Genomic DNA, 27,122 nt, shown 5'->3' with positions numbered 1-27,122 from the left:
AGATACATTTGTGTTGTTACATGTGAGTGCCTCTGCTTAAGAAAAAGGTGAATGTAAAACTTAATAATAATAATAAAATAATGAGTATGCAGTTATTTAACTTAGAATGGTTTTGCATTTGTCTAGTAATTGGTTTAGAAAAATACTGTGGGTGTATCTATAGGCTACAAAAATAAAATTGGTTCAAAAGATCTGTCCAGTTTTCTGTAGCAAGACTTTACTGATATGACCATATGCTCCATTTGTCCCATGCTATTGTTAAAGCACCCATTAAAATGCATATCTGGAGGGCCAGATGTTTCATTTTTATTATATACCATTTTCTTCACATTATGCTTATATAATAGCTACATTTTTGTAAATGTTTCTTTACATACTTATACATATGCTCTGTGTCTCTAGTTACATGTTTGTAAAGAAGCATACATGGGCATATATTTATGTCTCTATAAGCATATACAAAAATGGGTATTTTTGAGTAAGGACTTGTGAATTTATTTTACCCTATTTAAAAAATAAGTTCTCTTGTTCAAAAGTGACACTATCAAATAGCAATATACATGACAATTAGGTACACCTTTCCATTTCTACCTGATATATATCCTTTTCCTTTGTTTCAAAATATTGCATGGGGAGTGGGGGTATGGAAAGGCTGTGGAGAGGGAAGAGCTACTATGAAGGGGCCTGAAAGTAAAGGTTTTAATTCCCTGTAGACTAGCCAATCAGTGCTTTAAACATCAGACTTTTCAACTAAAATATTTTATTATTGATTTGAATTGAAATCATTGCCCAATCCCTTTTCCTACGTCCTATGCTTTCAAAGTAATTGAATAGTAATATACATAGAAAGCATGTACAAAAATTGTGTGTTGTTCAACATTGAAGAGACAGATAACTCATTTTTCCTATTCGGAAAACTTGGAATTTCAAAATGCTAGGAATGATCAGTTTCTAGTTTATGTAAGAAAAAATCTTTTTTTCTAACATAGTTTCTGTTGTATTCAAGAGAATGCATGCTGCCACACAAAATGTAGACACCTTTAATATTTGTGATATTGTTTTTTAAATTTCTCTGGGAACAGGCTGGTCACCAAAGACTAAAGCACATACACAAATTGGTTTGTTGTATTATTATTGTTTTCAGTAAAGAAAGAGGTGATACTAGATGAAAACAGAGATTTGTTTCTTAAGCTGCTTTAGGTTTTATGGAAGAGAAGACATAAACGTATTTTCATTTTTATTTTTTCTTCTAAAGTGGAGAATTAAAACTTGCACTGCGGAAAGAGGGGTGTTGATCTTTCTTAATACTCTGCCTCGTGTTCCTCCCCCCAGCTTTAATAGATTGGCCCCAAAAGACCAATTATTTCTTATTTCTTATTCCCATAAGATTATAGCAACACATGTAATAAAATTAATTAATTCAACATACTTTAACCAGTTTAACCAAGCAAATTATTACTCATCCTGGATGAGTGGGTGAGTAATTCTTTGCAAGATTCTAAATCACCCTGAAATTCCCAGACTCACATGGCTCCATGGTAAGTAAGATAATCAGTTCGTTCATCAATCTGACTCGCCTAGCAAGACCGTGTTATTTGTGATGGAGCACTCTGGACCATTTGTATCATCTTGGGGAGAGAAGTTGCCTTATAATTTAGTTTGGAGAGAGTGAGTCTTGTTTAAGCCCCTTCAAATATGTCTTACTTGGTTTTGTGGATCTTTATAGTTGTTTCTTGACATAGTTCTTGCATCCCTGTCATCACTGGAGTGTCTCAGTGCTGATAAAGCACCTGAAAATCCTGAATCTGATACCTTCCTCACACCTACCTGTTTCATAGCATTGGCTATCGCCATCTTACATCGCAGGTGGATCTTAGGTAATGAGGTATTAGCAATTGGTGCCTCATTATCTTAAGCCTCTGGTGGAGCTCCACCCTCCTCATAAAAGAAGGATGCTGTTATTTTTGCCATGAGTTAGCTTCAGTTTCCCAACTTATTGCACATTTCCACCTGGGTTAAATGCAGACACTTGCCATATTTTCTAATCCACGCTGGCTTTATGAGGTCTTATTGTAGAACAGGCCTTGCAGACGCAGAGACCTGGGTTCAAGTCACTGTTCCGACACTCATTAGCTATGTGACTTGGGGAAGCTACTTGACTTATGCTTTTTTCATCTATAGAGCAGAGATAATAATATTAACCTCACGTTTATCATAATGATTAGATCCTATAGGTGATGAGCATCCCATAGGACCTTAAATCAATTAATGGTGGGAAGAAAAAAGTAAGTTGTCACTGATGTTATGGACAAAAACAAGTTTGCAGGTGAAGGAGTAAAATTATGGATCTGGTTACCATTAAAATTCCTAAACTATTTCATTTCACCATTAACTCAATTCCACATTTTTTTTTTCCCCATTCAAAATAGAGGTTTTAGGTCTAAACCTGAATCTCTCATTCTACTAATATTTCCATCCTTCCACAGCAGCACTTTTATCATGCTCTATCTCTTTAGATAATGCCACAACGTGCTGTTCTAAATCCTCAGTATGGCATCCTCTGCTCTTTAGCATTAAAGTCTCTAACTTTTCAAACTTTATCTTCTGCTTCAAACCAGCTCTTAGATCTAGTCAGGCCAGAGTTCTCACCATTTTCCAGGAATATATAATTAATCCCCAACTCTAAGTGTTCCATCAGGTCCTTGTCATCAAGGGGCTTAGAGTGTAGACAGGGAGACACACCGACTATAATAGAAGTTAATAAAGAGTTGACTATCTTTATGAACAGAGATCCACGTAAAACAGATGAAGAGGTGATTAATTCAGCTGGGGGTGGAGGCGTGGTGGGTAGAAGGGCCGGGAAAGGCTTTGGAGAGGATGGAACATTTGAGTCATTCCTTCAAGAATGAGCACAATTTCATTTTGGGCAGAGGAAGAAGCATGACCAAAGCCTGAAAGTAACTATCCTTATCCAAGGCATCACAGCAGATTGCAGGAGGGGTGGTTGAGAGTGGAGAGACACACCTGATGAAGCTGGCAAGGGCCAGCCTGGGAAGTTGTTTGATGCTCTACCAGGAAGACTACAAAGAGCAGCCTTCCTGTTCTTGAATTTCTGGTGCAATTATTCTTTGTGAACTTATTTTGGTATTAACTTTTCATTTTTAATAAATATCTACATGTGATTTATAGGCTCCTGGACAATCAGAAATTACTGTAGTGATTTACTTTCCTTCTCAGTTCTTCCATGCAGTGCAGTACGTAGGACTGTAAGCAGCAGATCAGAGAGATGAGAAATATAGATTTAGAGTTTGAGTTCTCTCGCTGCTGTCCCCATTGTCCTCACTTCTAACTGGGTGAATGTAAGCAAGTTACATCACCTCTCTAAATGTCACGTGTTTCCTTTGAAAATGGGCATAATATCAATTTCTATATGATAGGCCTTCTCTAATGATTCCATAAATGCTTAATAAATGTTTGCTATCAATTATTCAATAAGCATTAATTGACAACCTACTATAGTGTAAGATATGTACTAGATTTCTATTATACAGTGATGAGTTAAACAGGCAAGACAGGAGTTTTATAGTCCAGTATTTGTCATTATTATTACTACTATTATTAATATACTTGGAAATCATTAGTAAGTACTATTAAGACAAATTAATGTGTTTCAGTATCCTATTCATGGTTGGACCAATCCCCTCTTGCCGTGGTCCTGGAACATGCTACATGATGACTGATTGACAAGACCTCCATCCAATGCTTATGAAGCCTGTCAACTACATGGTTGTGCAGACTTTGCAGAGCCATCATTCTAATTAGGTTCAAGAGGTGCAGTGACTCTGGACGTGGCCCTAGATAAGACCAACCTCAGGGGGGTGACCATGCAGGCTCAAAACTAATTCTGGGTATGGCTCAGTCAAATTTGGGCTGCTTGAACTGTTCTCCAAAATGTGTGATTACTAGAGTTCAGGAATGCAGAGCTCTGGAATCCTGGGATTAGCTAATTTGGGGGCAAGTTATTCTAAGATAAAGCTATATTTTTGTTTTTAATGCTGCTCAAGTGAGGGCACAAAAGCAAACACTGCCTAAATCCTGGTAGATGTGACAATTTCTTGCTTGACAAAGGGATGAAACTGTTGATCACCAAGACGTACAGTCACCAACAGCAGAGAAAGGGACTGGAGACAGGTATGCACTGAGACTTGAAAGTCAACCTAACGACAACCTGGGTCTGCTGGCCTCTGTGTCTGCTGGCCTCTGGTGAGGCAGATCACCATAGTCCTGCCTAATACAGTAATTTAACTTCTTAGTACAACTATAGAAATAAAATCTTTAAACAGTGTACTGGCAAACAGTCTTTCATTGATTGTATTTTTCTAACTTTGCCTCTGTTTATTTGCTGCTCAGTTTAGCTTTTTGCTTTTTAAAAAACACTTTCAGCATCTGTATGTGTGTCCTGTGTGCAACTTATTTCTAGTTGCCAAATTGTTTTTTCTTCCCTCAAGGGGAAATCCTAAGATACCCTGCCTGTAGCACCCCAATTTGTAATCAGGAGTGGTGCACAGAGCTACATCCTACTCTTTAAATAAACAAATCGAATAGAATTCACTGTCTTTAATCTCCTTCCACATTCTCTCTCTCATTTCCTTTTGTTTGGCCTTATAATTACTTTAAGTTCTCTTCTGATCAGTGATTATAATTCCTGATTTATGTAAGCTATAGCTTCCAAGATTATTGTTAGCCAAGGCCTTTTCTGTAATGAAATCTTAAAAGATGTTTGTAAAATTAAATTTTAAAGGAAATTTGAAAACCTTTAAGATACTACAAGCAGATATGGTCAATATAGATGCCAAGAACCACATGATTTCACTCATATGTGGGATATAAAACAGAAAGCAACAAACAAACAAAACAAACAGACTCGTAGATACAGAAAATGTTGTGCTGTTTACCAAAGGGGATGGGATCCGGGGGGATGAGGAAGAGGGTAAACGGTCAAATATATGGTGATGGAAGGAGACTAGACTTTGGGTGGTGAGCACAAAATGCAATATATGGATGATGTATTATAGAATTGTACACCTGAAATTTATATAATGTTATTAACCAATATCACCCCAGCACATTTAATTAGAAAGATATAGCTATTCAGAATAGGGCAAAATTTGGAAGTCTGATTGTCTATGTGCCTCAACTTAAACTAGTTTGAATTATGTTTTGTGAAAGATTACCCCAGTTCCCAAGGAATTATGTATGATGTTTGATGCTATGCCATGGTGTGCCTGCAAGTATAAAGAAATACCTTACATACATTAAACACCAAATACATAGTTTTGAAATTGCTTTGAAGAAACAGATCTTCTGGGAAGTCATGGAATATGATAAAATACATCATCTTCATCAGAAAATTAGAGGCAGTAGATGAAGGTGTCTGGGCAAGAGGACAGCCTGAGAGAGAATCTTTCACTAAAATTATACAAATGCCATCAAAAGAATTCCATGATTACACAAGAGAGATAATGAGCAGCTGCTGAGAGAAATCATTTGATACTTTTTGAGTTGACCTCTCACCTACACCAGTCATGTGGTGAGTCAGTACTTTTTAACCTGAAGTAACCTGACTGAATGAAGTGACTCTGCCGGTAATTTCCCAAGACACATAGAGTCACATCTCAAATCCCACCTTAACTTCACAACTGAATAATGCTTATTTGTGAATCAAACCACTAGTAAGCTGTAGACTGTGACAGATGGCAGAGAAAGGAAGTAAGGAAGCAGGAGTTCAAGTCTTCGGCAAAGCTTGAGGAAGTCAGACGAATCTTGATGCTGCATCCCAGGAGTGACAAAGGAGGGTATTCTCTCTGAGGCTGTCAGCTCTCTCAAGAACACCTTGTCTTTAACCCTGTACAGAAAATTAAAGGGCCAAATTCTAGATATTCAGGACTGACTGTCTCATGAGGATTGGACTCATTACAGTAGGGACAGAGCCAAACTTGAGGCAACGGGCATGTGCCAGCATAGCTCTAATCAGCCCCAGGGTGGCTGACATCAACATTGCAGAGTTGGCATGAGGACCAGGAAGCTGAACATGGGGGACCAGGAAGCGGTGCACTTGCTCCATCCAGGTTTGAAGGGAGAAGTCAAATATTGTTTTAACCGACTTCACAAAGAGAGTATTGGGAAGGTGTGAGGATTGAAAAGGAGCTTCACCAGCCTTGGTTCAAATAGCCTATTCAATTAAATTCAGCAGTGATTATTGAGCACTGATCATGTGTAAAGTATTGTGAGATAAAAAAAGTCCAGGCTCTCAATCTAGTGGGGAAAACAAGACATACAAAAATAACAATAAGGCAAAAATGTAAGTTCCTGAAGAAAGATGGAAACAAAGAATTACGCTAGATTCAAAGGCAAGAGAGAAGGTATCTTATGCAGTGTATCTACAAAAGTCTTCATGGAAGATGTCAGCTTGGGAATGATTTTGAGAGGTAGGAGCTTGCAGAGAGAGAAGTGCATTCCAGGGAGAGGAGGTATCATAAACAGGTCAGGAACCAGAAAGCACAGGTTTCATTTGCATATTGTAATATATACCACTTTGGCAGGGGGTCAAGCATTTGTCATAAACCATTGGAAGATGAGATTGGAAAATCATCTGGAGCCAGATGGTGTAGTCATTGAGTATCAGAGGGAATGGGTTGTCACTAAGGAGTGTAAGCAAGGTTACTTCTAGAAGCCTTTGTGCCAGATTTCTCCATCGCATAGGCCCTAAAAACACAATTAAAATTACTTAGTTTGCCTATGTCTCCTTTAGCCATGGCTGAAATAACAAGGCTTTTCTAGAATGGAGGCCTGAATGCACACCTCCAAAATGAGAAATCTCTCTATTGTATGCATTTATGTCAGGTTTAGCTCCCTTTTATTTTCCGCATTTTGCTTACTCTAGTAAATTGTGATAGAGGGTGAGACCCGGCCAGCGTAGTCACTTCCCCCCCAAATCAAAACAGTCAACTCAACTCCAGAATGAGCATGAGGCTTTTTCTATGTATCAAATGATGGGCTGAGGTTCAGAGGTTTTCAGCTGAGCTCTGCTCTTACTGACTGAAGACATCTTAATGACACTTAAATATTATAAGAGTCACTGGGCTAGAGCCTGTAAGTGCTCCTCGTGCCCTGCCTCTGTAGAGCAGGGCCCTATGTAGGGAAGAAGGCGAGAGAATGTAGGACAAGTCCTACTGGCCTGGCAAGGGTCCCACCTAATTCCTCATGACGTGTTCCATGCAGGTGACACCTTCTTGAAGGTGTGGATAGGCAGTTAATTTCATGGAGAGTAGGAGGTGTAGGTTTAGCTTTTTTTTTTTTTTTTTTTACAGTGGGGCAGTATCTGAATGATATTCATTCTCTCTTGACTCTGGACTTCACGCAACAAGCAGGAACTGGATGCTCTTTTACAATTAGCAAAAGCCACTGAAAGATACTGGTTTGGGTCCTTGTTTAGGAGAAAGAGTTGACTGAGAAGTGCTCCCTGGTCAAGAAGTAAACCAATATTTGCATAGGAAAACAAGATCTGTGGAAAAGAAAACCTGTGGGCTTCTTACCCCAGCCATCACGAAAGCTATGCCGTGAAAAGGCCTTTGACCCATTGACACACAGCAAGTTGGACCAATTCTTCTTTTGAGGGGTGAAGGAAAAAGGAGAAATTCTCATTTGTGGTGTTTGGAGGATGGCTTCCCAGTTTCACCAGCTTCGGGTCCTGGTCTGGAAAAATTGGCTAGGTGTCAAGAGGCAGCCGGTGAGTAAAAAAAAGGGATGGAGCCCTGAGGGCAATAGTCCAGGCAATCCCAAAATGTGATGTTAATGAGAGGTAAATAGAGAAGAGTTTTAAGACAATTTTTAAAGCAGGAAATAAGATATTTAGAAACCATCCTGCATCTGTCTTCTAGCTAATGGAGCGAGTCTGAACTTGTCCCTAAAGCAGCGTTTTGATTTCAGTAAATTAAAAGGGTGAATCAGGATATGCCCTGGGTAAAGGAAAGGATGTGTCTTGCTACTGATTGAATTGGAACTGGTGTTGGATTCTAGGTTTCTGGCCAAGATGCTTTTAAAGATTTTCTTGATGAATGTTGTTAAAAATGAGATGAAGAAAAGTATCAGATGGAAGGTACAATAAATGTGAGAGAAGTGTACTTGAAAACCAAAAGCAATAGAAAGCATGGTTGAAAAGTAAGATATAGAAAGTAGATAGGTTGAAGGCTGTTGGTATAGAAAAACTTCTAAGAAATTTTAGTATCAAAAAATTATTTACTAGAAATGCCAAGCAAGAACCGATGTATGTGCCATGTTTCCAGAGTATTATAAAATCACTTAACTTCCCTACTATAGTCTGTCTACTCCGCTCATTGCAACATCTTTTTTGTGCTTTTACATTCATGTTTGTTTTTTAAATTACAAAGCTAGCTATTAGATCCTTACCAGATAAGGTCCTGGGAGATTGAGAAAGGAATTGGCTTCTGTGAATTGTTACGTATTCAGATGTTTGGAAACCAGAGAATCTAAAACGGCACTCAATATACTCCATTTTAGAGTGGTACTTCCCAGGCTTATGTGAATACTATAAATATTATGCAAATAGCGTGCGTCATAGAAACCAACATTTTATCTGTGTACTTTATCTCACTCTAGGTTTGCTTACAGTGCCTGACACCTTACTGAAGTGTTCCAATGTATATATTAAGAGGGAGAAGTAAATGTTCATTCACCTTTGTGGATTTGGTGGGTAGGGTTTTAAATCATAAGGCATGGGTGTGGGGTTTGGACATGAAATTTTAAATCATTACTATTTTTATTTCACTGTTTTTTAACTGGAAACAACACAAAGGAAAGCTTCCCATAATTATTCCATGGTAGTTTTTGTGTAGAGTTCAACAGAGAGAGTGTTGGGTAGGTGGATGTGGTCAGAAGATGAAAGTTGGGTTCTTGGTTTTGCTTCTTACCAGCTCCAAGACTTGAGCAGCATATCACAGTTTCTCTGAGCATTGGTTTTTCCATTTCTAAAATGGGCTTGAGATCTACCGTATCTGCCTCATAGAGTAGTGAGAACCAAAGGTGCTAATGTATTTCAAAGTGCTTTATAAATGGTGAAACCCTCAGTAAATAGATTATAGAGGCATTTGGGGCAACGTGTGTGTCATATTTTATTCAATGTAATGATGAAAGGAAATCCAGGAGAAGGAATTGTGGGAGAGAGGAAAAATTTATATACAGTAAAGCTCTTAAATGATGAAAATTCAATAGTTGAAAATAAAGGCATAGAGGAACTGAAAACATCAATTGTTGCTGATAAACAGAATGCTGAGGTTATATATTTTCCTTACAACTCCATTTTACTTAAAAATTAAAAAAAACAAAACACACCCCTCAGGTGAATAAAATTTTTCATTGAGACATTTTATCTTTAGAAACTTTAATAAGTTTCTTCCTCATCTGTAAAGTAGCTGGTACATCAATTTTCTACTTTAGGGTTTTTTTTTTACTTTAGTCAGTTTCTGCTGGACATGGTATATTTGGAGGAGAAGGAAGTTAGGCTAAAATGTTCTTACTATGATACCTTATATTATTCCTATTTAGCCAAAATCCCCCCAAAGCCCCTGGTAATTATACTTTTGCCTAGGGCAAGAGAATACATAAGCTATTAGTTCATTCTGGGACATGTAATGATACAGAAGTTAAGTGCAACTTGACAGAATGGGATCCAGGACAGAAAGCCTTTGTTGTAGGAATAGAGATCAGAAAAAGTCCAGAATCTGGGGTAAAATAGAAAGCTCACCTGAATCCATTATGACCACCTAGAGGAACACAAGTGACCTTTAGAAAATAGTGGCACCAAAAGGAGAAAGACTGACAATTCTAAGTGGAGGGCAAGGGAGCAAAGAAAGATATTTCTTTTTTCATAGTTTTATCACGGCTAGTCTTGTATCTTGGTATTGGAAAGAAGACCTGAGGACACAGATGGAAAGGATATCCACGTGCCAGTGTTATTTAAGAGGAAAAAATGACAAAATCAGGAAGTTGGAAAGTTAGGGTTAAAAATCTAAAAGGAGACAAAATGAAAGAAAATTGTGAACAAAGAAAACACAAATTAGAAGACAGAGAATGTGAAAATCAGGTGTATATAAATTTGAGGAGAAGACGTAGTTTTTGTGTAAGAACGGAATTTTGTCATCCATCAAGTGATTATTTAAAATGCAAGTGTTTTAATCCTTTTGTAATTATTCTGTATGTGGTACTTTAAAAATAGATGCTTATACTGAGGAAAATAGAGTTAGTGTGTGATACTGAAAATGTATAGTCCTTACTGAATGTCAAGGAAAAAATGCTAACATCACCACTATGACATTCACATCTGGCCTGGTTTGAAGAGATTCTATACAAAGGAAGGTAATGGGAAGGATCGTCTATAAAGGAAGAAGTTAGGAATCTATTAATGGAGAAACAAATGCTGTATGAGAAAGAATAAAAAAAGAAAACAAAGATATAGTGAAAATATTAAAATAGTGTGGGGATTATTGAGGAAACATTATAAAAATATATACTATGATAGAAAGTCAGAGAAGAATTTTATTTTATTCTATTTTTAATTTTTTTCTAAAGATTTTATTGGGTAATTGGAGAGAGGAATAGCATTGGGGAATCAGGGAAGGGGAACAGACAAGTTGCCGTCCTTTTGTTCTTCAGTCTAGTTGTGGAGGACATCGCTTCACTGGCCCATTTTGGTATTGTGATCATTGTGCTCTCCCTGGGTGGCAGATGGGTCACCAGCCACTGGACGGCCGCTCACGGCGGCTCACAGCAGCTAACACTGGCTGCTGGTCACTCATGGTAGCTTACAGCAGTCCAACTCCAGGTCAAGCTGTTTGTTGTTCACCATCTTAGCTGTAGCGGGCGGACCGTCACTGGCCCTCATGCGAGATCCAAACCGGGGCCCTGCTGCTCAGAGCTGGCATCCCAAGCCAACTCTTAACCAACGTGCCACTCGGCCGGCCCTAGGGAAGAATTTTAAACAACTATATACTCTAAGAAATAGAATGACAATGGAATAAGCTAAATGTTGTGTTTGGCTGCAAAGAAGGAAGACAGGGATCTTAAATTTTTGGGGTGAATTCCTTCAAAATGGTCTTAGAGTAGGTATTTCTCTCTCTCTGTCTCTCTCTCTGTCTCTCTCTCTGTCTCTCTCTCTCTGTCTCTTTCTCTCGCACTCTCTGTAAAATCATATATCAGAATTCTGGATATTTGAGAATATCTAGCTGCTTTAATTGTATAGGGTTTCAGAGAGTTCAAGGGACTTGTTCAAGGTCACACAGTGAATTGAAGAACTCAAATTCTGATTTCCCCCAAAATAGATCTATTCTTTCTATTACTTCCTGAGTCGAGTTTCTTTATTGCTCCTGAGTTGAGTTTCCTTGCTCAATATTCTCTGATTCCTGCTCAGAGTTCAGCTCACTAACAAAGGGATCATATTTGCTAAGGAGGCCTTAGATTTTGCTGTTTTTTAAATATTAGTGGTAATATCAATTCTCAATTACATTGTTTTAACCTAAAAATTAAACTCCAATTTAAGAGGCAACAGCATTTATTTGAGCTCAAAGAACAGAGCTCAAATTCTGGAAGCACTAATTTAGGCAGAAACCCAAACAGTGTTCTGGGTGGAAGGCAAGGCATTTCTATGAGAAAAGAAAGGGAAATAATTATATAAATGGAAGGAAGGAATTTCTACTGGTGCTAATAAGCTAAGTTATTCATTTGCTCTGCATGGCTGTTCGCTGATTCTAAAAAAGGTCTTTAACCTTCAGTCTTTGTGATCAAGGTGTTCACTTTCCTGTTAGCTCTACAAACAGTCGTTTGGAAGACAAGGCTGCCCTGGCTCGGTATAAAGGTTATTTTGTTGTTATAGTCAAACACTTTAAAGGTTCAAGGAGTAAGATGTGCAAGGCCTTTTCTCTGGGATAGTGGCTCCGGCTCCATTTTGAAATGGCTCCACTTACATCGTTTTTCTTATTTCCCTCTTTTGAGTGAGATCTCTTCTTGAAAGCATCGCTGATCAACCATTGGAAAGCAACCCTAATCAGTTGTTCAAAGCTTTGTTGATCTGTCATTGGGAAAGCGCATTTCCAGTATATCATGTCCCATGTAGAAGAGAAAGTAGTTTCCTTACGAGTCTTAGGTCATATTTGAACAACAAGAGCACTAGAATGGAGGCAGGCCTTATGGTCATGCTTCTTTATGGGCAAACATCTTCAGCAGTTCCTTTAGGTATTTCATATGAAGTCTCATAGGCTTTGGTGATTATCTCAAAGCTCTGAGTGACCATTATCCAAGTGATGACTTCATAACATGAAGCTATGTAGCAGACAAAGTTTTATAACAGCAAGAATTTCTATGACAAACAAAATACTAAGTCGATTTGGAGAAGAGGCTTCAGGGGAAGGCAACACCTGAGGGCGGCCAGCTAACAAGGTCAAGGATCACGGGTGTCAGTGGGCATTGTATTTAACACTTTGCTCTGTGCCTGCCTGAATTTTATCTAGTTCTGTCTCTTCTTCCGCAGAGGTAGACCTGTGGTATAAGCAATCAGGTATTTAATAAAAGACATTTCTATGGAAACAAAAGAAAAGCAAAAATGAAGGGAGAAAAACCAGTGTCTGAGCCTAAGGGACTGCTAGCCAAGAAAAATTTTAGATGTCAAGGTCCAAGCGTCTTTTGCAGTTTGAAGTGTCTCTGATGATGTCATCAATTGTTCAGGTAAACTTTCCAAGTGGCTTATAGAACATCAAGCATGAAGATTGTCTAAACATGAGCATTTGTGGTGATTTCTGTGAAGTTTATATTAAGTTGTTTACATTCAGTTTTCAGGGAAAATGGCAGCTTTAGTTCTTAATCCTTCCAAGTCAAAAGTGGTGGAAAAATTGTAAATGTTCGTTGGAGCGTTGTGGCCCAATATTTGAGGAGACTAGAAGAATTCAGGATTCAGTCCAGTGTACAAGTGGAAAGCAAAACCTCAAAGACAATTAGCAAACTAATATCCATAAGTGTGTATTATAGTTCTAATTGAAACATAATTTTTTTCTCCTTACAATTATCCCCATTTTTACCAAAGACTTGCAAGCAAATTAGTTTTATTATAATTAAGTCTAGTTTTAATAAACTTGGCCTGATTATCTACATGTATGCATTAAATATAGCAATTGATCATACAGTCTCTTTTAAATCTGCTTTGCTGGAAGTTTTCATAAGAAATCTCTAGATTGAATTTTTTAACAGCCTCTTGAGGTTAAGAGGCCAAGCCAAATACTTGCTATCAGACTTCACCTATCAGACTTCACCCGCAGAACTTTTAGATTTGGGTTAATTCCTCTCTCCTGGAGGTCCCCAAAATATCCCAGGGTTCCTGTGCCTGCCAGGAAGTGACATTCCTTACTCTCCTGGTAAGGCTGTGAACCCTATAAGCAGGCCAATTTTTCAAAGGAGGCTTGATTGGCTTCCATAAGTCAGTCAGTTTCTTAAAGCTGCCTGATCATATCTAAGTCTATGCATATCTCTCTCAAACATGACATTCCAGTCAAAGCCTTGGTAATATAACCAATGTTTTCACTTGTGTCCTGTTAAAGGAACAGATTGTTATTGAACTTAGGCAAATAACTATACGGCCATGAAAACAGGAGTACTCACTTATTAAGAGTTTCCAAATTCTGGAGGGATCAGGTAGGGAGAAAAACTTGGTGTTTCAATTCTGCTCACAAAGATATAATTTACCAAATTGCTTTAATTCATGGATAGCTTAAGAAAAAAATAAAGAGAAATATTTTTTTTAAAACCTGGAAAAACAAAGCATAAAAATTCAGCAATATTTCAACAAAAAGGCGTAAAATTATAATTATCCTCATTAGTTCATTTGATCTCATGTAATTAATTCTTGTTGATCTTTGTCCTTTCTATGAAGCCAATTAGGGTTTTATAAATTCTTACCCAGTTCAGTGGTGTGATCTGAAAGTTAGTAGAAGCCTGTATACTAGGGTACTTTATGTAAATTTTTTTTGAAGTTGAAGCACATTTGTCAAAGCATTAGAGTAAGACACTACCTGTCCATAAAAAATAAAAACTTAAAAAGGAGCCTTTTCAGCCACTTGTGCTTTTTACAAAAATGTCTACTTTCCTATTTTATTTTTTTCCTTTGGCTTCAGGTTCTACTGATTGAATTAACTGGACTGAGTCTCAGGCAGTTGTGGACTATGTTTACATTTCAAATTTTGTAGAGATTTACGAGACAAAGTTGTTCTTGGACATTGGCTTACAGCTGATCTATTTCCTCATTATCCATAGATGGGCCTGGGAAATAGCTGAAGAGGCTTAAATTTTCTATCAGATTTAGAATATCAGCTTTCAATTCTGTCAAATTTCTGATCAGAAAGATTTTAAGTCTTTAAAATACCTTAGCAGATTTCAGGCAGGACAAACAGTGCAAATATTTTTTGAAGTCTTATGGAGACTTTTGTGTTTAAGTGCCTAAGATAAGGTTACCCGAGCAGATGGCCAAAGATTTTTTAACATCCTCCTAGGGCTGTTTTTGAAATCATTTTGTCTTTTAGAAGCTCCTGCATACCAATAAAGGAATGCTTTCTATTGTCTCTGAGAGGTTTGGAATCCTCTCAGATTTTAAGCAGGGGGAGACTTTAGGTTGCCTTATCTAAAACAAAGTTTCTCCAGAATAGCCAATAGAGTTTTAATTTATTTTGGACAAGTTGGTCCATTTTAAAAACACACAAGATGGGGGACCAAAATGTATGTTCGTATAAGCAGCTGGGGTTCCCCAGGAAGGGACGTTTTGGAAAATTTTAGAGGATGAAAGTCCATGTTAAAAATTCCCCTGAGAAATGGCACAGTTAGACAAAAAGACAAAGAGACGGCAGTCATAAGCCCCAGATATTTCCTGTGCTTCTGACCTGCTGGATACAGCTGCTCCAAATCCCCAGCTTACTTGCCTGGCTGCCAGATCAACACTGATGTCCGCACCTTATAGAACGCAGAGACCAAAGAAGGTATTCCCATAGGGCAAAAAGCCAGACTCTCAAGACTTAAGGACAAACTTCATCTAGTTTCTTACTAAGTGCACATTAACAGATTTAGCTAAGCCTTGAGTCTCTTGGAGCCAAACTAATACCTAAGAGGGCTATGCCCTCGGGTTGGGAATTGTGTGATGGTCTACAGCGTACCTCATTTGCATGGAAATTTTCTTGAGGTTGGTGGGCAACCTAATATCATTCTAACCCATTCCGTGATCAGTTTATCACAAGTGCTTTAATTTTAGGTGTTGAATGCCCTTCTGGCTCTTGAATGTTATACCTGTGTCCATTAATTTTGTGGCTTTGGCTTCCAAGATTCCCTTAGCAATAGCTTTTACCTCATGTGCATTTAACCCACAGTAAAGTTTGTTTAAATAGACTCTGGTCTGATGAGATATACAAAAACTGTCAGTTTACTGGGGGTGGGGAGAAGCCTGGGCAACAGGTTTATAGGACTTATACCTATGTTGTTCCCTTTGGAATCTCTTTCTTATGACAAACAACACAACAGACAGAGACAAAGAAAAAGAAAAACAAAACAGCAAGCAACAAAAATGCATACTCACCCACCCAGGGGAAAAAAAAATTCCTGTGAGCTACTCATCCCACAGGGGACATTTTACAAGCATGAAACAAGCTTCTCCTGAGGAAAATTCTTCATGTAGTAGCAAGCACCTGTGGCAGCTGCCACAGCAGTACGCATACAATGCTCGCCGGGGTAATGCCTCCCTGAGGGATACCACTTCTGATCTCAAAGAAAGGCACTGCCTCAACCCAAAATGAGGGAGGTGAAGAGTCTGAGAGGACTCAGCACTGGGGAGAGTGTGTAATATTTGGAAGCAGTGAACACAAAAGAGGCTCATGTGGGTACCTTAGTAGGTTCCAGAGGACTCTGGTTCATGAAGGTAAGGCCACTTCAGAACCCGATTCTGACACCATATTTGTTAACCAAAAAGTAAAAAGCCAAAGTGGAAGGCAACAGCATTTATTTGAGATCAAAAAATAGCTTTTCTGGAAGCGCTGACTCAGGCAGAAACCCAAATTGTGTTTTAATTATGGGGTCAAAGCAAGGGATTTTTATGAGAAAGGGAAGGGAAATAATTACATAAATAGAAGGGAGAAATTTCTATTGGTGCTAATAAGTTATTTTTTAGCTCTAGAAGGCTGTTTACCAATTCTAAAGAGTATCTTTAATTTTCAGTTTTTGTAATCAGGATGTCCAATTTCCTGTTAGCCCTGCAAAGAGTTGTTTGGAAGAAGTAGTGCTCTGACCTGGCCGAAGGTTATTTTGCCCAAGTCAAACATTTCAAAGTTTCAAGAACCAAGATGTACGAAGCCATTTCTCTGAAACGGTGGCTCCTACTCCATTTTGAAATGACTTCATTTATATCATTTTTCTCAATTGCAATGAACACTAAAAGAGTGTGAAAAAAAATACTTTAAGCACCAACAGAAAAGTTAGGTAATAGAGAAAATCAATTAGATGTAGTTGCTACCCTGCTGGGTTTGTAATTTAACTCTAAAAATAATGGAAAAATGCAGATGCATTCCACTGGAGATGGTTAGCAACAGGGAGGCTCACCTAATGAGATGCTAGTTAATGACAGGAAAGAGAGTCCTAGGACAGCAAAGAGACTACAGGCTGAAAGGCTAGAGAGTGTAAGATGAGAGTTTATCTTTCATTAAGAAGATGGATTCTAAATAGGCATAAGAGGAGTGATTTCAAATGTCTATAGAAGTGGAATCTAATTCCAGACTTATGACCTGTAAAAGGAAAATTAACTGCAGTCGTTTAGTTTCTGTTGTAACTATTTATCTAGTGGATCACACTTTAGCTCAGTTGATGATAGAACTATTTTTCCTATCATAGACATTCCCACATCTCGATAAGCTTCTGACACTTTGAATCAAAGTTGATGCTTCCTCCCCAATCCCTGCCTTGCTCATGAACTTTCCCTCTGAGTGGCAAGAGAATGAGGAAGCCTTAGCTTCAAATTTTTGGAGTATGTTGGTCTATATATTAAAATAACTTTTTGATTGGAACAATTAAGGATTAAACTCTGATCCCAAGTTTAATCTAAATCATATTAAAATGAACTGAGTCTCAAACAATTCACTCAACTACATACTCAAGTGTTGCATGCCCTCTTACCTCTTCAGGATCTGTACCATTTATTCCATTAATACCTTTTAATTATTAAAAAAAAATTAGACTTACCTGTTGATTGTGGCACAGACATGCACATTTTATTAGTTCAGTCAATCAATAAAAAGTAAATGAAATGAAGATGTTTTAGAAATGAGAGCAATAGAGAAATACATTAACTTAAAGTCCAATAAAAATGTGTTGTTTTCACATACATCATAGAAAGTTTACCAATCTCCAAAATGTATAATAATCTAGAAATACAGATTTCAGAACATTTCCTTGATCTCAGTTTTTCGAGGGGTCATTTATATGGATGGCAGTGTTCAATAGAAAGCCCAGTGAACGTGGAGCTTGGTGTCACTTTTCCCCATTGTTTTGGGGGTGGAACTAAGGTTTCTTCTAGATCTAATGTCCCGAGCTCTTACTTCAGTACGTGAACTTTGGAACCCTCTTGTTACCATTAAGTAACAGTCATCCTTGAATGACGGGGCAATGCACAAAGGTAAAATAGAAGAGGAAGGAAGACGCAGTGTACTTTATGGAAGGTTGGACACGTTTTATTTCCAAGTTTGTAATAAAAAGTTATGATTTGAGGTTACAGGATGACCTTTAAATGACTTTTAATGCTCTTATAGGCTGAACTAATAATGGTATAGTTTTGTGGTCAAAGAGAGCTTGTAATTTGTTCTGTAGTGGTTTGGCTATATAGCTTAATGGCTAACTGTGCAAGTGCTGAAGCCAGGCTACCTGGGTTCAAAGGTCAGCTCTACCATTTAGTGGCTTATAGAATGAAGGCTTATTTAGTCTCTTTAAGATTCTAATTTTCCATCTGCAAGAGGAAAATGAGGTGGTTATATTAAATAAGATGATGCATGTTAAGTGTTTAACAGAGCATCTAAGCAGTCAATAAATATTAGCTGTTGTCCTTTGTGGTATGGTATTGAATTCTGATACTAATTATAAAGAGACCACTTGACTACAAGAATTTATCCTGGGAAAGACATTTTCAAATCATATTTAACAAGGAATTGCTGAAGGAACTGGCCTTGGCACCCAGGAAGAGAGGGTACTTTGTCTCTTTGAATACTTGTGGAATTCTCATGTGAAAGAGGAGGCCAAGCTAAGACAAATAAGTGGTAAACACAAGAAGAAAGATAACACCTTGGTAAAAAAAAAAAAAAAAAAAAAAGTGAGGTATTATGAATTGTTCAGTAATAAAGAAGTCTTATGAAATAGTGAACTTCTAGTCACTAGAGGCATTCAAGTAGAAGCTGGATAACTATACGGCAGAGATGTTTTCCTTGACCCTTAGTACACTGGTCATTCAGGACTTCAATCTTTTCCTGGAATATTTCACCCCCTTTCCCATCTGCGGGTCTTCACCCATGTGTTTCCTTTGCTGAAGACTCCTACTTCTTTTTCACACTCCATCCAACATACATATCTTTTTTTCTGCCTGACCCTTCCGATCTTTTAAATTTTAGACTCAGCTTTCCTTGCTTTATCTTCCTTCCATACTCTTTACTTCTGATATCTTAGCATTGTCTCTTACATGTGGTTATAATTATTTTTTGAATGTTTCTCTTCCTCAAAAGACTGGAAATTATAATTGCCCTATCCTCAGTGCCTGGTATATAGTAAATCCTCAATAATTTTCATTGGATGAGCAAATATAGAAACCTTATATAAATGATTACTGTAGTGTATGTTAAACCCTAAGTTTTCTTAAGACTCTCCAAGACTATGATTTCATGAAGGTAAAAAGAGGATCTTCATCCTAAAGATTTTACTTTTATTTATTTTCAGAGTTAGGCAAAGTAATCCCCACTGCAATTTGAAAATTATAATGATAATCACTAGCATTCATTTTGGATACCAATCAACTGCGAACCACTCTAGTGCAAGAGGTGCTATCACTAATTTAATTATCTATATATCTATGTATCTAGCTATGTATCTATCATCTATCTATGTATCTATTATCTATCTATCATCTATGTATGTATGTATGTATGTATGTATCTATCATCTATAATCTATATTTATTGGTCTATCATCTATCTCTGTGTCTCCATAAATTCTACATATATTCTGTAGCTCTGTCTTGGCTTGAAAGCAGTGATACCCCAATAACAACAGGCACACGTAACTCTCATCTGTCCACTAAAAGAACTTAGAGTTTCTTGGAAAATGGGTATTTTCAGGGCTAGGACACAGAAAGTACACAGTGAGGCAGACACAGCTTGTGGAACCAGAAAGAAGAAAATGAATACATTATACACACACATTTATGGCTATATTTCATGTCTATACATTTTGGAAACCAGTTCGTACTCAGGTCCTTAATTCTAACCAACACTAAAGAATTCATTCTAGTTTTCTCCCTGTTCCATGTTTATAATTCCCCTGATGGATAGTGAGAAACCTGGCTCCTCTCATGGGGAATACATTTACTTTTGGCCCACCTCCCTCCGTGAAACCAATCACCTACTCCTCACCCTGTACAGACACCCTCCTTACCCCACTTGGGCACTGACACCCCATGTCTGGCTGCTGTACTGTGAGGGTCCTCTTTACCTCGCTAGGGACTCACCTCCCTCACTGTGTCACCATGGTACCCGCAGTCCCAGGGTGGGCTTCCCTTGCTGGACCCTACATAAGGAATTTTGGCAGTGAATTTTTCAGGAAGGGAAAGGGAAGAGAAAGAGAACAGAATGGAACATCTCGTGAGAAAATAATCCTTGGAGAATAAAAGGAGACAAATGCTATGGCTCAGTAGTTTATAATGAATTATAAACTACTGTATGGGCCTATATCCTTCAATGTCAAGAATGCAAGGCGGGGGGGATGAGATGTAAGTGAGGTATAGAGGCAAGGGGGGATAATTAAAATATCAGGTAAAATATAAAACTCTTAAAAACTGTTTTTGCCAAAGTTTCCAAATAGTCCCAATATCTATATGTGTAAATCAATATATAATCCTTTCTCTAAACAATCAAAAGAAAAGCTATGGCTCATCTGTTTAGTATTTGGACCATTTTGTCTCTCGGTAATTTATGATAATATTTAGAATGGTGTTAGAGCAATCCTGCTGTTATGAAAATTTACATTTTGTTTATTTCTTGCTTTTGTTATTTTGTGATTAACTTGTCAAGCTTAACATTCCTGAGATCCACAGTGTGAATGGCTTTGTATTTATTATCCTTCTGAAATGCTGTGTGCAGAAATGTTCTTCAAACCCCTCTGACCTACAATCCCAGGGGAAATCTTGTGATAACAGCTCGCTTATGAGCTGGCTGTCGTTTTTACCTATAACAGCCTAAATTGCCTTAAACTACTCTGGTATAGATTACATTTTGGTCTGGATTTAAATCATGTCTAAAATGAATTTCAAAATTTGCCAAAACATCTTGATGAAACCATCAAATTAGATCAACCAAAAGACTGCTTAAAGATATCCCACAACATATGCCCCTTATTTGAATGTGAAGGTATATTTGTGTTGGTGCAATTGATCTCAGTTGCTCACTGAATTCTCATAAGGTTACTAAAGAACAATGAATAGATGCTCCTGAAACTAGTTATGGGGCACTAAACCTACTCAGATCAATCCTTTTTTAAAAGAATAACTATGGCCTCAAATATAAAACCAACAAACCCAGAAACATTACATTTTTTTAACCTTAATTCTTTACATTCTGCATTTCAAATGAGTCACATAGAATAAAAATGATATCTTGTATCTAAGGGCTTTGAAGAACAGACTCTAATTTTCGAATATATCAGAGACTAGGCTAGAATAATAATATATCTTATATTTCCATAGCACTTGTGCTTTTCTAATATACCTTCTTTAATGTTTTTTTATTTGTTCCTCAGAGCAGTAGGATAATTCTTTTTTAAAATTCTACCCTAAGTATTTCTATATTCAGATCTTGTCCCCTGCTCTGTTTCACAACTGGGTACATGACTTTGGATAATTTATGTTAACCTTCTGTACCTCAGAGAATAAAAATGGGAGTTGGATCAGATCGAGGCTTCTTAGTCTCTTCTATGCTGTGGATGTCTTTGGCAGCCTCGTGAAACGTGTGACTCTCCTAAGAATAATGATTTTAAAACCAATAAAAAAGGATTACAAATAAAACCAATTATATTGACATTCAGTTATTAAGGTTTTTAAAAAGCAAATGTATCCTATGGTAATATGTGTTTCCTTATTATACATTAAATAAATAGATACATATCATGAACCCATAACTACTACAATTTTCATGTCATAACTAAGTGTATCTGCAACAATGTTAATGTGATTTGAAAATATCTGTGGATCCTATTGGTGGCCAAGCCACCGGTACTTCCAATACATTGTGGTTCATTGCCTACATTCCTCATTAATGGGAACGCTCAATTTCAATCACAAGCTAGAGAAAATAAAAATGGAAACTTTTTTTTTCCTATCCAAGTTTAAGAATGCCCTGAATTCTATTCATTAGATGATATCAAAATGAGTTTCATATATATATATATATATATATATATATATATTCCAGACTTTATAAACAACCCTGCTATGTAGTGAGGCAGGGCGGCATACATTCAGAACTGCTCTACTCTCAGTGTGGTCTTTTTGCACAGCAGCACCAGCAGCGCCCACCTGGACCTTGTTAGAAATGCAGAATCTCTGCCCTCTCAGGTCTGCTGGGCCCCTATCTGCACATGTCCAAGACCCTTAAGTGACTGGGGATGCACACTATTGCTTGAGAAGCGCTCCATAGATTAGGCTGCTGGGCCAGTCTGGGAGCTTTTCAGCTGTGATCAAACCCAGCACCTTACACCAAGAGTAAATTTCTTCCCTTTTAAAAAACTTGCCCTTAAGCCTGAAGTCTGAGAAGTTGGTAACTGTTCTGCAAGCAAGGAGAGCAGTGCTGTTAGACACACAATGGCGGTTTTCTTAGAAAATTTAGGTTTGGCGTTTCTTAGGGGTTAATAATTGGGTAGGTCTAGATCATTTTGGAGAACCGAAAGAGCCCCAGGCAATGGCTTGAGGTTTGGCAGAAGAAAATTTTCTCTGAAAGTGGGGGAGGAATGATAACAAATTTGACTGCATAACCAGAGAGAAACAGAGTTTTACATTTTTAAGTACAGGCATGATCTGTTTGTTGTGTATGGTTTAGTTTGAACACTGTAACCACTTGCGTATAGCAGTTAATATTCTTGTGAATACATGTTTGAAGAATTTTACTTAAACAATTTTAGGCATGTAAAATATTAATCAGTCACTGTCTTATGAATTAAATCATGTCTATATGGGGGAGAAAAGCCACTTCTGAAGTGTCTTACAGTGAACTTTTCTAAAAAACTTTCAATACAGTATACATTTTTTGAGCATCTTTTGTGTACTAGTGAAAATTCAGTGACGAATAAGACACTGTTCTTGCCATATAAGAATTGCCAATTTATTTTGTGAGCCAGACAAAAACAAAAAAAACAAACAAAAAAATTATTGATGATAAGAGTATGTTAAGTTCCAGGATAGAAGCAGACACATGATACTATTTATAGTGGTATAGGGGGTTTGCGTACAGCTTTTAGTTCCTGTTTACTCATTTACTCATTGACTCAATTATTTATTCATTCATTTGTTCAACAATGTTTATTGAGCCATTATCCAATGTCACACACTAATCTTTATGGCTGAGCATAGAATGTTGACATGGGAAGTGGTGAGGCAGGCCTAGGTTGTAATTACATTGGGTTTTGTGATCATCATTCTTGGCGCAGTCATGAGAGGTGATAGGAAAGGGGTCTTCAGAGATTATTTCAAGGTTTCAAGCCTGGAAAAATCATTCTTGTTTTCATTTTTAGGTCTCTTGAATGTTTAAAAATCTTTCATTGTTTCTTATTAACGATATTTACAAACAAATATCTGTCTCATGTTGGAATTTTATAGTATGATGTACTTCTTGTCAGTTTTTGTTTTTGTTTTTGTTTTTGCTTCAGCAATGTAATTAACATATTTTCCTATCATTATTTTGCAGCTTTGGACACTTGTCTTGATTTTGTGGCCAGTCATTATTTTCATAATTTTGGCTATTACACGGACCAAATTTCCTCCAAGAGCAAAACAAACGTGTAAGTAAATGAGATTTGTTTGTTTCCCTACCTTTTAAATTCCAGTTACAATTTATTTTGATACCACTTTGGTGTTTTGTTATAAAATTTATGTTTTCGAATAGTGTTTCCACTTGAAAGTATCTGTGTAATACTTAGCATGTGTTTTTCTTCAGTTTCTTGAATTAGTTAGAAAGGTGAGCCTGTAATATTTACCTAGAAAAATACAAAGCATTTAGGAGCCAGAATATACTTTAAATTCTACCTATAAAATTTTGACTCATTTATTATTCACCTCATAAATCTCACCATGACACGTACAACAACAACAAAAAAGTAGCAATCTCAGCTAGAAACCATAGCCTGGTATTTGATGAACTGAATGAATGAACTCCAGAGTACTACTATAAAAATCGCTTCTCTCTCTGCATGGCTAATATTGGTGTGGTACAAATATATAATTTTGTTTAAGAGAAGGTTGTTTCCAATTAATGTTGTTTCAGTTACATTTAGCATTGCCAAGTTATAAAATGGGCATAATGCCCAGCTCAGCCACTATTTTCTTTTGGATGCAGAATGAAAATGCAGAAAAGACTGAGACAAGGCCTCAGAACTGAGGGGAATAGTGGTTAGACCAATGCTTTTTTTGCTTTTGTTCTTAAACTTTGGAGCCAGTTTTCTTAGTAGAAATATTTATGAAGTATTTTTATAAGAAATATTTATTAAGTATTTTATTCAAGTAAATGCTTTTACTTCAGTAAAAGTCAGGTCGGATGTCTCACGTTTCATAAAGCAGCCATCTTCTAGAGATTCTTGTCAATCGAATTTCTGCAAATCAGATTGTATTTCAGATAAATTATGGCGATTTGCTATATGAAAGAATACTATGCTGAATTATTTGTAAACAGAATAATGCATTAGTGGCATTTCCAAAAGCACAGTACTTTTCAATCACAAAGTCCTAAGACAGAAAATGATAGACACGATGGATTGAATTATACTCAGTAGGATAACTAAAAAAAATAAATAAATAAAAAATAAATTAAATTAGTGTAAAGCATTTAAACTCTTGGTGCTAGAATAAATATTTACATTTGAATAGCACCTTGTCATTTCTACAGGACTTTTGCCCAAGTTATTATGTAGAGGTGTTGATGAGATTTTATTAGGTTGTTTATAAAACAGCATAATTTTGTGCTCTTCATATTGTGAATATATCAGTCTGTTATAGCAGATTAATTCCATTGTCTGCTGTTGGAATTAATGTATTCTTGCATATCTTAAGTAGCATGGACTTCAGAAATAAATGAATTCATAGCATAAGGACAAACGACTGAACTATTCTGGTTTAAGATGCTAACTATCGATTTGCCAATGATAGTGTTAGAGGAGTTTATAGCTTCTTCCCACAACTTATTTCCACCAATTTCTTGTTTTAAAAGGTTTTTCAGTTATGTAATATACCTATTATGAAAGTTCCAAGAGACAAATATAAGGTGTGTTGAGTGAGCAGTCTTCATCTAATTGGTGCTACCTGATAGGATTTAGAGATTCATGGAGAAAATCATAAAAAGCTCTTACAATTCCACTTAATTATGAAGAAAATATTGGGAGAACCATGTGACAAATGCATCATACACCTAATCTAAAAAGCTCTGCAAAAGCATGATAATTAAAAAAAGATGAATAATCAATTTTTATGGTGGATCCATTATCATACTCTAATAATAATTAGCTATGAGGTGATTACATTTATGTTTGTGGGTAGAAGAGAACAAAATATAGGAAAGTTCAAACATTAAAAGTATTTTTGCCAGTCTCTCAGATCTTATAATCTTTATTTTTTTTAATTGGGGAATTGGGGGAGGGGAATAGTGTTGGGGAATCGGGGAAGGGGAACAGACAAGTTGCTGTCCTTTTTTTGTTCTTCAGTATAGTTGTGGAGGACGTCGCTTCACTGACCCGTGTTGGTATTATCATTGTGCTCTTCCCAGGTGAGGCAGATCGGTCACTGGCCTCTGGACAGCCACTCACGGCGGCTCTTGGCAGCTCACACCAGCTGCCAGCCGCTCACACTGGCTGCCGGCCACACACTGTAGCTTATGGCAGCCCACTGCAGCAGGGGCTGCAGCCTACGCCGTCGTCAGTGACTCATGGCAGTCCAGCTCCAGGTCGAGCTGTTGTTCACCATTATAGCTGTAGATGGCAGTGTCACTGGTCCTCATGTGGGATCCAAACCAGGACCCTGATGCTCAGAGCTGGAGTCCCAAGCCAGCTCTTAACCAAGGTGCCACTTGGCTGGCCCAGATCTTATAATCTTTAAAACATATTGGGTTGTTGGAAAAGTCATGACGCATTTTTGCAACGAAAACCAGAAAAAATATGTCATGACTTTTCCAACAGCCCAATCGTTTATTGGTTTGCTATTAGAATTGGAAGGAACACTCTGACGTTACAAATGAGAACACTGGAACCCAGGGAGGTTGCAATTTGCCAAAATTCAATCATGTGGGATAGGACAGAAAGTTTATGGAAACTGCCTTTACTTATTCTTTGTCCATGAGATTTATATCATATCATACCTTCTTATACAAAGAGCCAAATACAAATTATGTCCAAGGTTTCAACTCATCCTATAATCCACAGAGTATAAAATGTAATCTTATGATTGGTGGTGCTGTTTTCTAAGCTAAAGAATCTAAAACTAGTATAGACACAGTTACCTTCTCTCTCTTACAGTAGAGAGAACATAACTTTGAAATGACAATTTGGATTTAGGTTTATTTATTTATTTATTTGTTTAGTTAGTTAGTTAGTTATTGTGGTTATTTTTCTTTGTTTCCCACATCTATTATACTGAAAGATTAACATGCACTAATAAATATATTTTTTAAATCTCATACCATGTGCCAGGCACTTTGGGAGGTAATAGCAATGCTTTTCATTTCCCAGTCAAGAAAACCAGTGCACACAGAGATTAAGTAACTTGACCAAGATTACACAGCTCAGAAATGGTTTTGTCAGGATTTGAACCAAGGCAGTCTGGCTCCAGAACCTGTTTTTAAGCTCATGGACTCACATTTTTTACATGTAGTATAGTCAGTACCAGTTACTCAGATTGCATTATTTAGGTTTTGCAAAAGTAGACTAAAATGAGAAATTACGTATAGAAATACCTCTTCTCTGTAGCATGAAATATAGAACTATGGAGAAGAGGTGCACTCCAATACATCCATCAGAGTTATCCTAAATATTAGTATCCAATGTAGAATACTTCCTCTGTCTGACAAACTCTGCATGAGTCACAGCAGTTGCAGTACCATAAAAACCAGGTCCCGCTTAGCAGAGTTAAAATCCTTTCTGGGCTGCAGTGACTTCTTCAGTGCTAGTTGGGCAATAGAGAAATGAGGATGAAACTTCAGACTACACCCCAGCTGAAACTCAGCTACGGTGAGAACGGGAGTTGTCATCCTGTGGGCACATTCTCCTCTCAGAACAGCCGGGCAGGTCTATAGGACAGAGAAGTCATGCAGACCAAATATAATTAGCAACTCAAAGGACTCCCTCTGTGTCCTTTTGAATGATGGGTGCCTGGATTTGGGACGAGTAAGGAAGCTGTTGCAGTCTCTGCCAGTGGTGAGCGCCAGTCCAGGGCAAAAACCTTACTTCTGGCATCTTCTGCTTTCACGTACCCCCTTTTGTGTCACCGCCAACAGCTTATGTGACTAGTAAGTTCCAGGTGAAGAAAG

General features: G+C 37.4%; 1 protein-coding gene across 1 annotated transcript in view; it reads left to right on the top strand.

Moving 5' to 3' along the window:
* The first annotated feature begins 7,720 nt into the window (after positions 1 to 7,720).
* The window catches only part of ABCA12 (ATP binding cassette subfamily A member 12), a 210,217-nt gene continuing 190,815 nt past the window's right edge, over positions 7,721 to 27,122 (top strand). Inside the window, exons 1-2 of the mRNA XM_019632933.1 lie at positions 7,721 to 7,789; positions 23,301 to 23,394. Of these exons, the coding sequence (XP_019488478.1) occupies positions 7,721 to 7,789; positions 23,301 to 23,394 (163 nt within the window). The remainder of the gene's footprint in view (positions 7,790 to 23,300; positions 23,395 to 27,122) is intronic.

The sequence above is a fragment of the Hipposideros armiger genome, unplaced genomic scaffold (assembly GCF_001890085.2).
Source record: "Hipposideros armiger isolate ML-2016 unplaced genomic scaffold, ASM189008v1 scaffold_1198, whole genome shotgun sequence".
Classification (NCBI taxonomy): Eukaryota; Metazoa; Chordata; class Mammalia; order Chiroptera; family Hipposideridae; genus Hipposideros; species Hipposideros armiger.
Note: the sequence above shows the minus strand (reverse complement) of the source record. Positions and strands in the feature narration are given on the sequence as shown.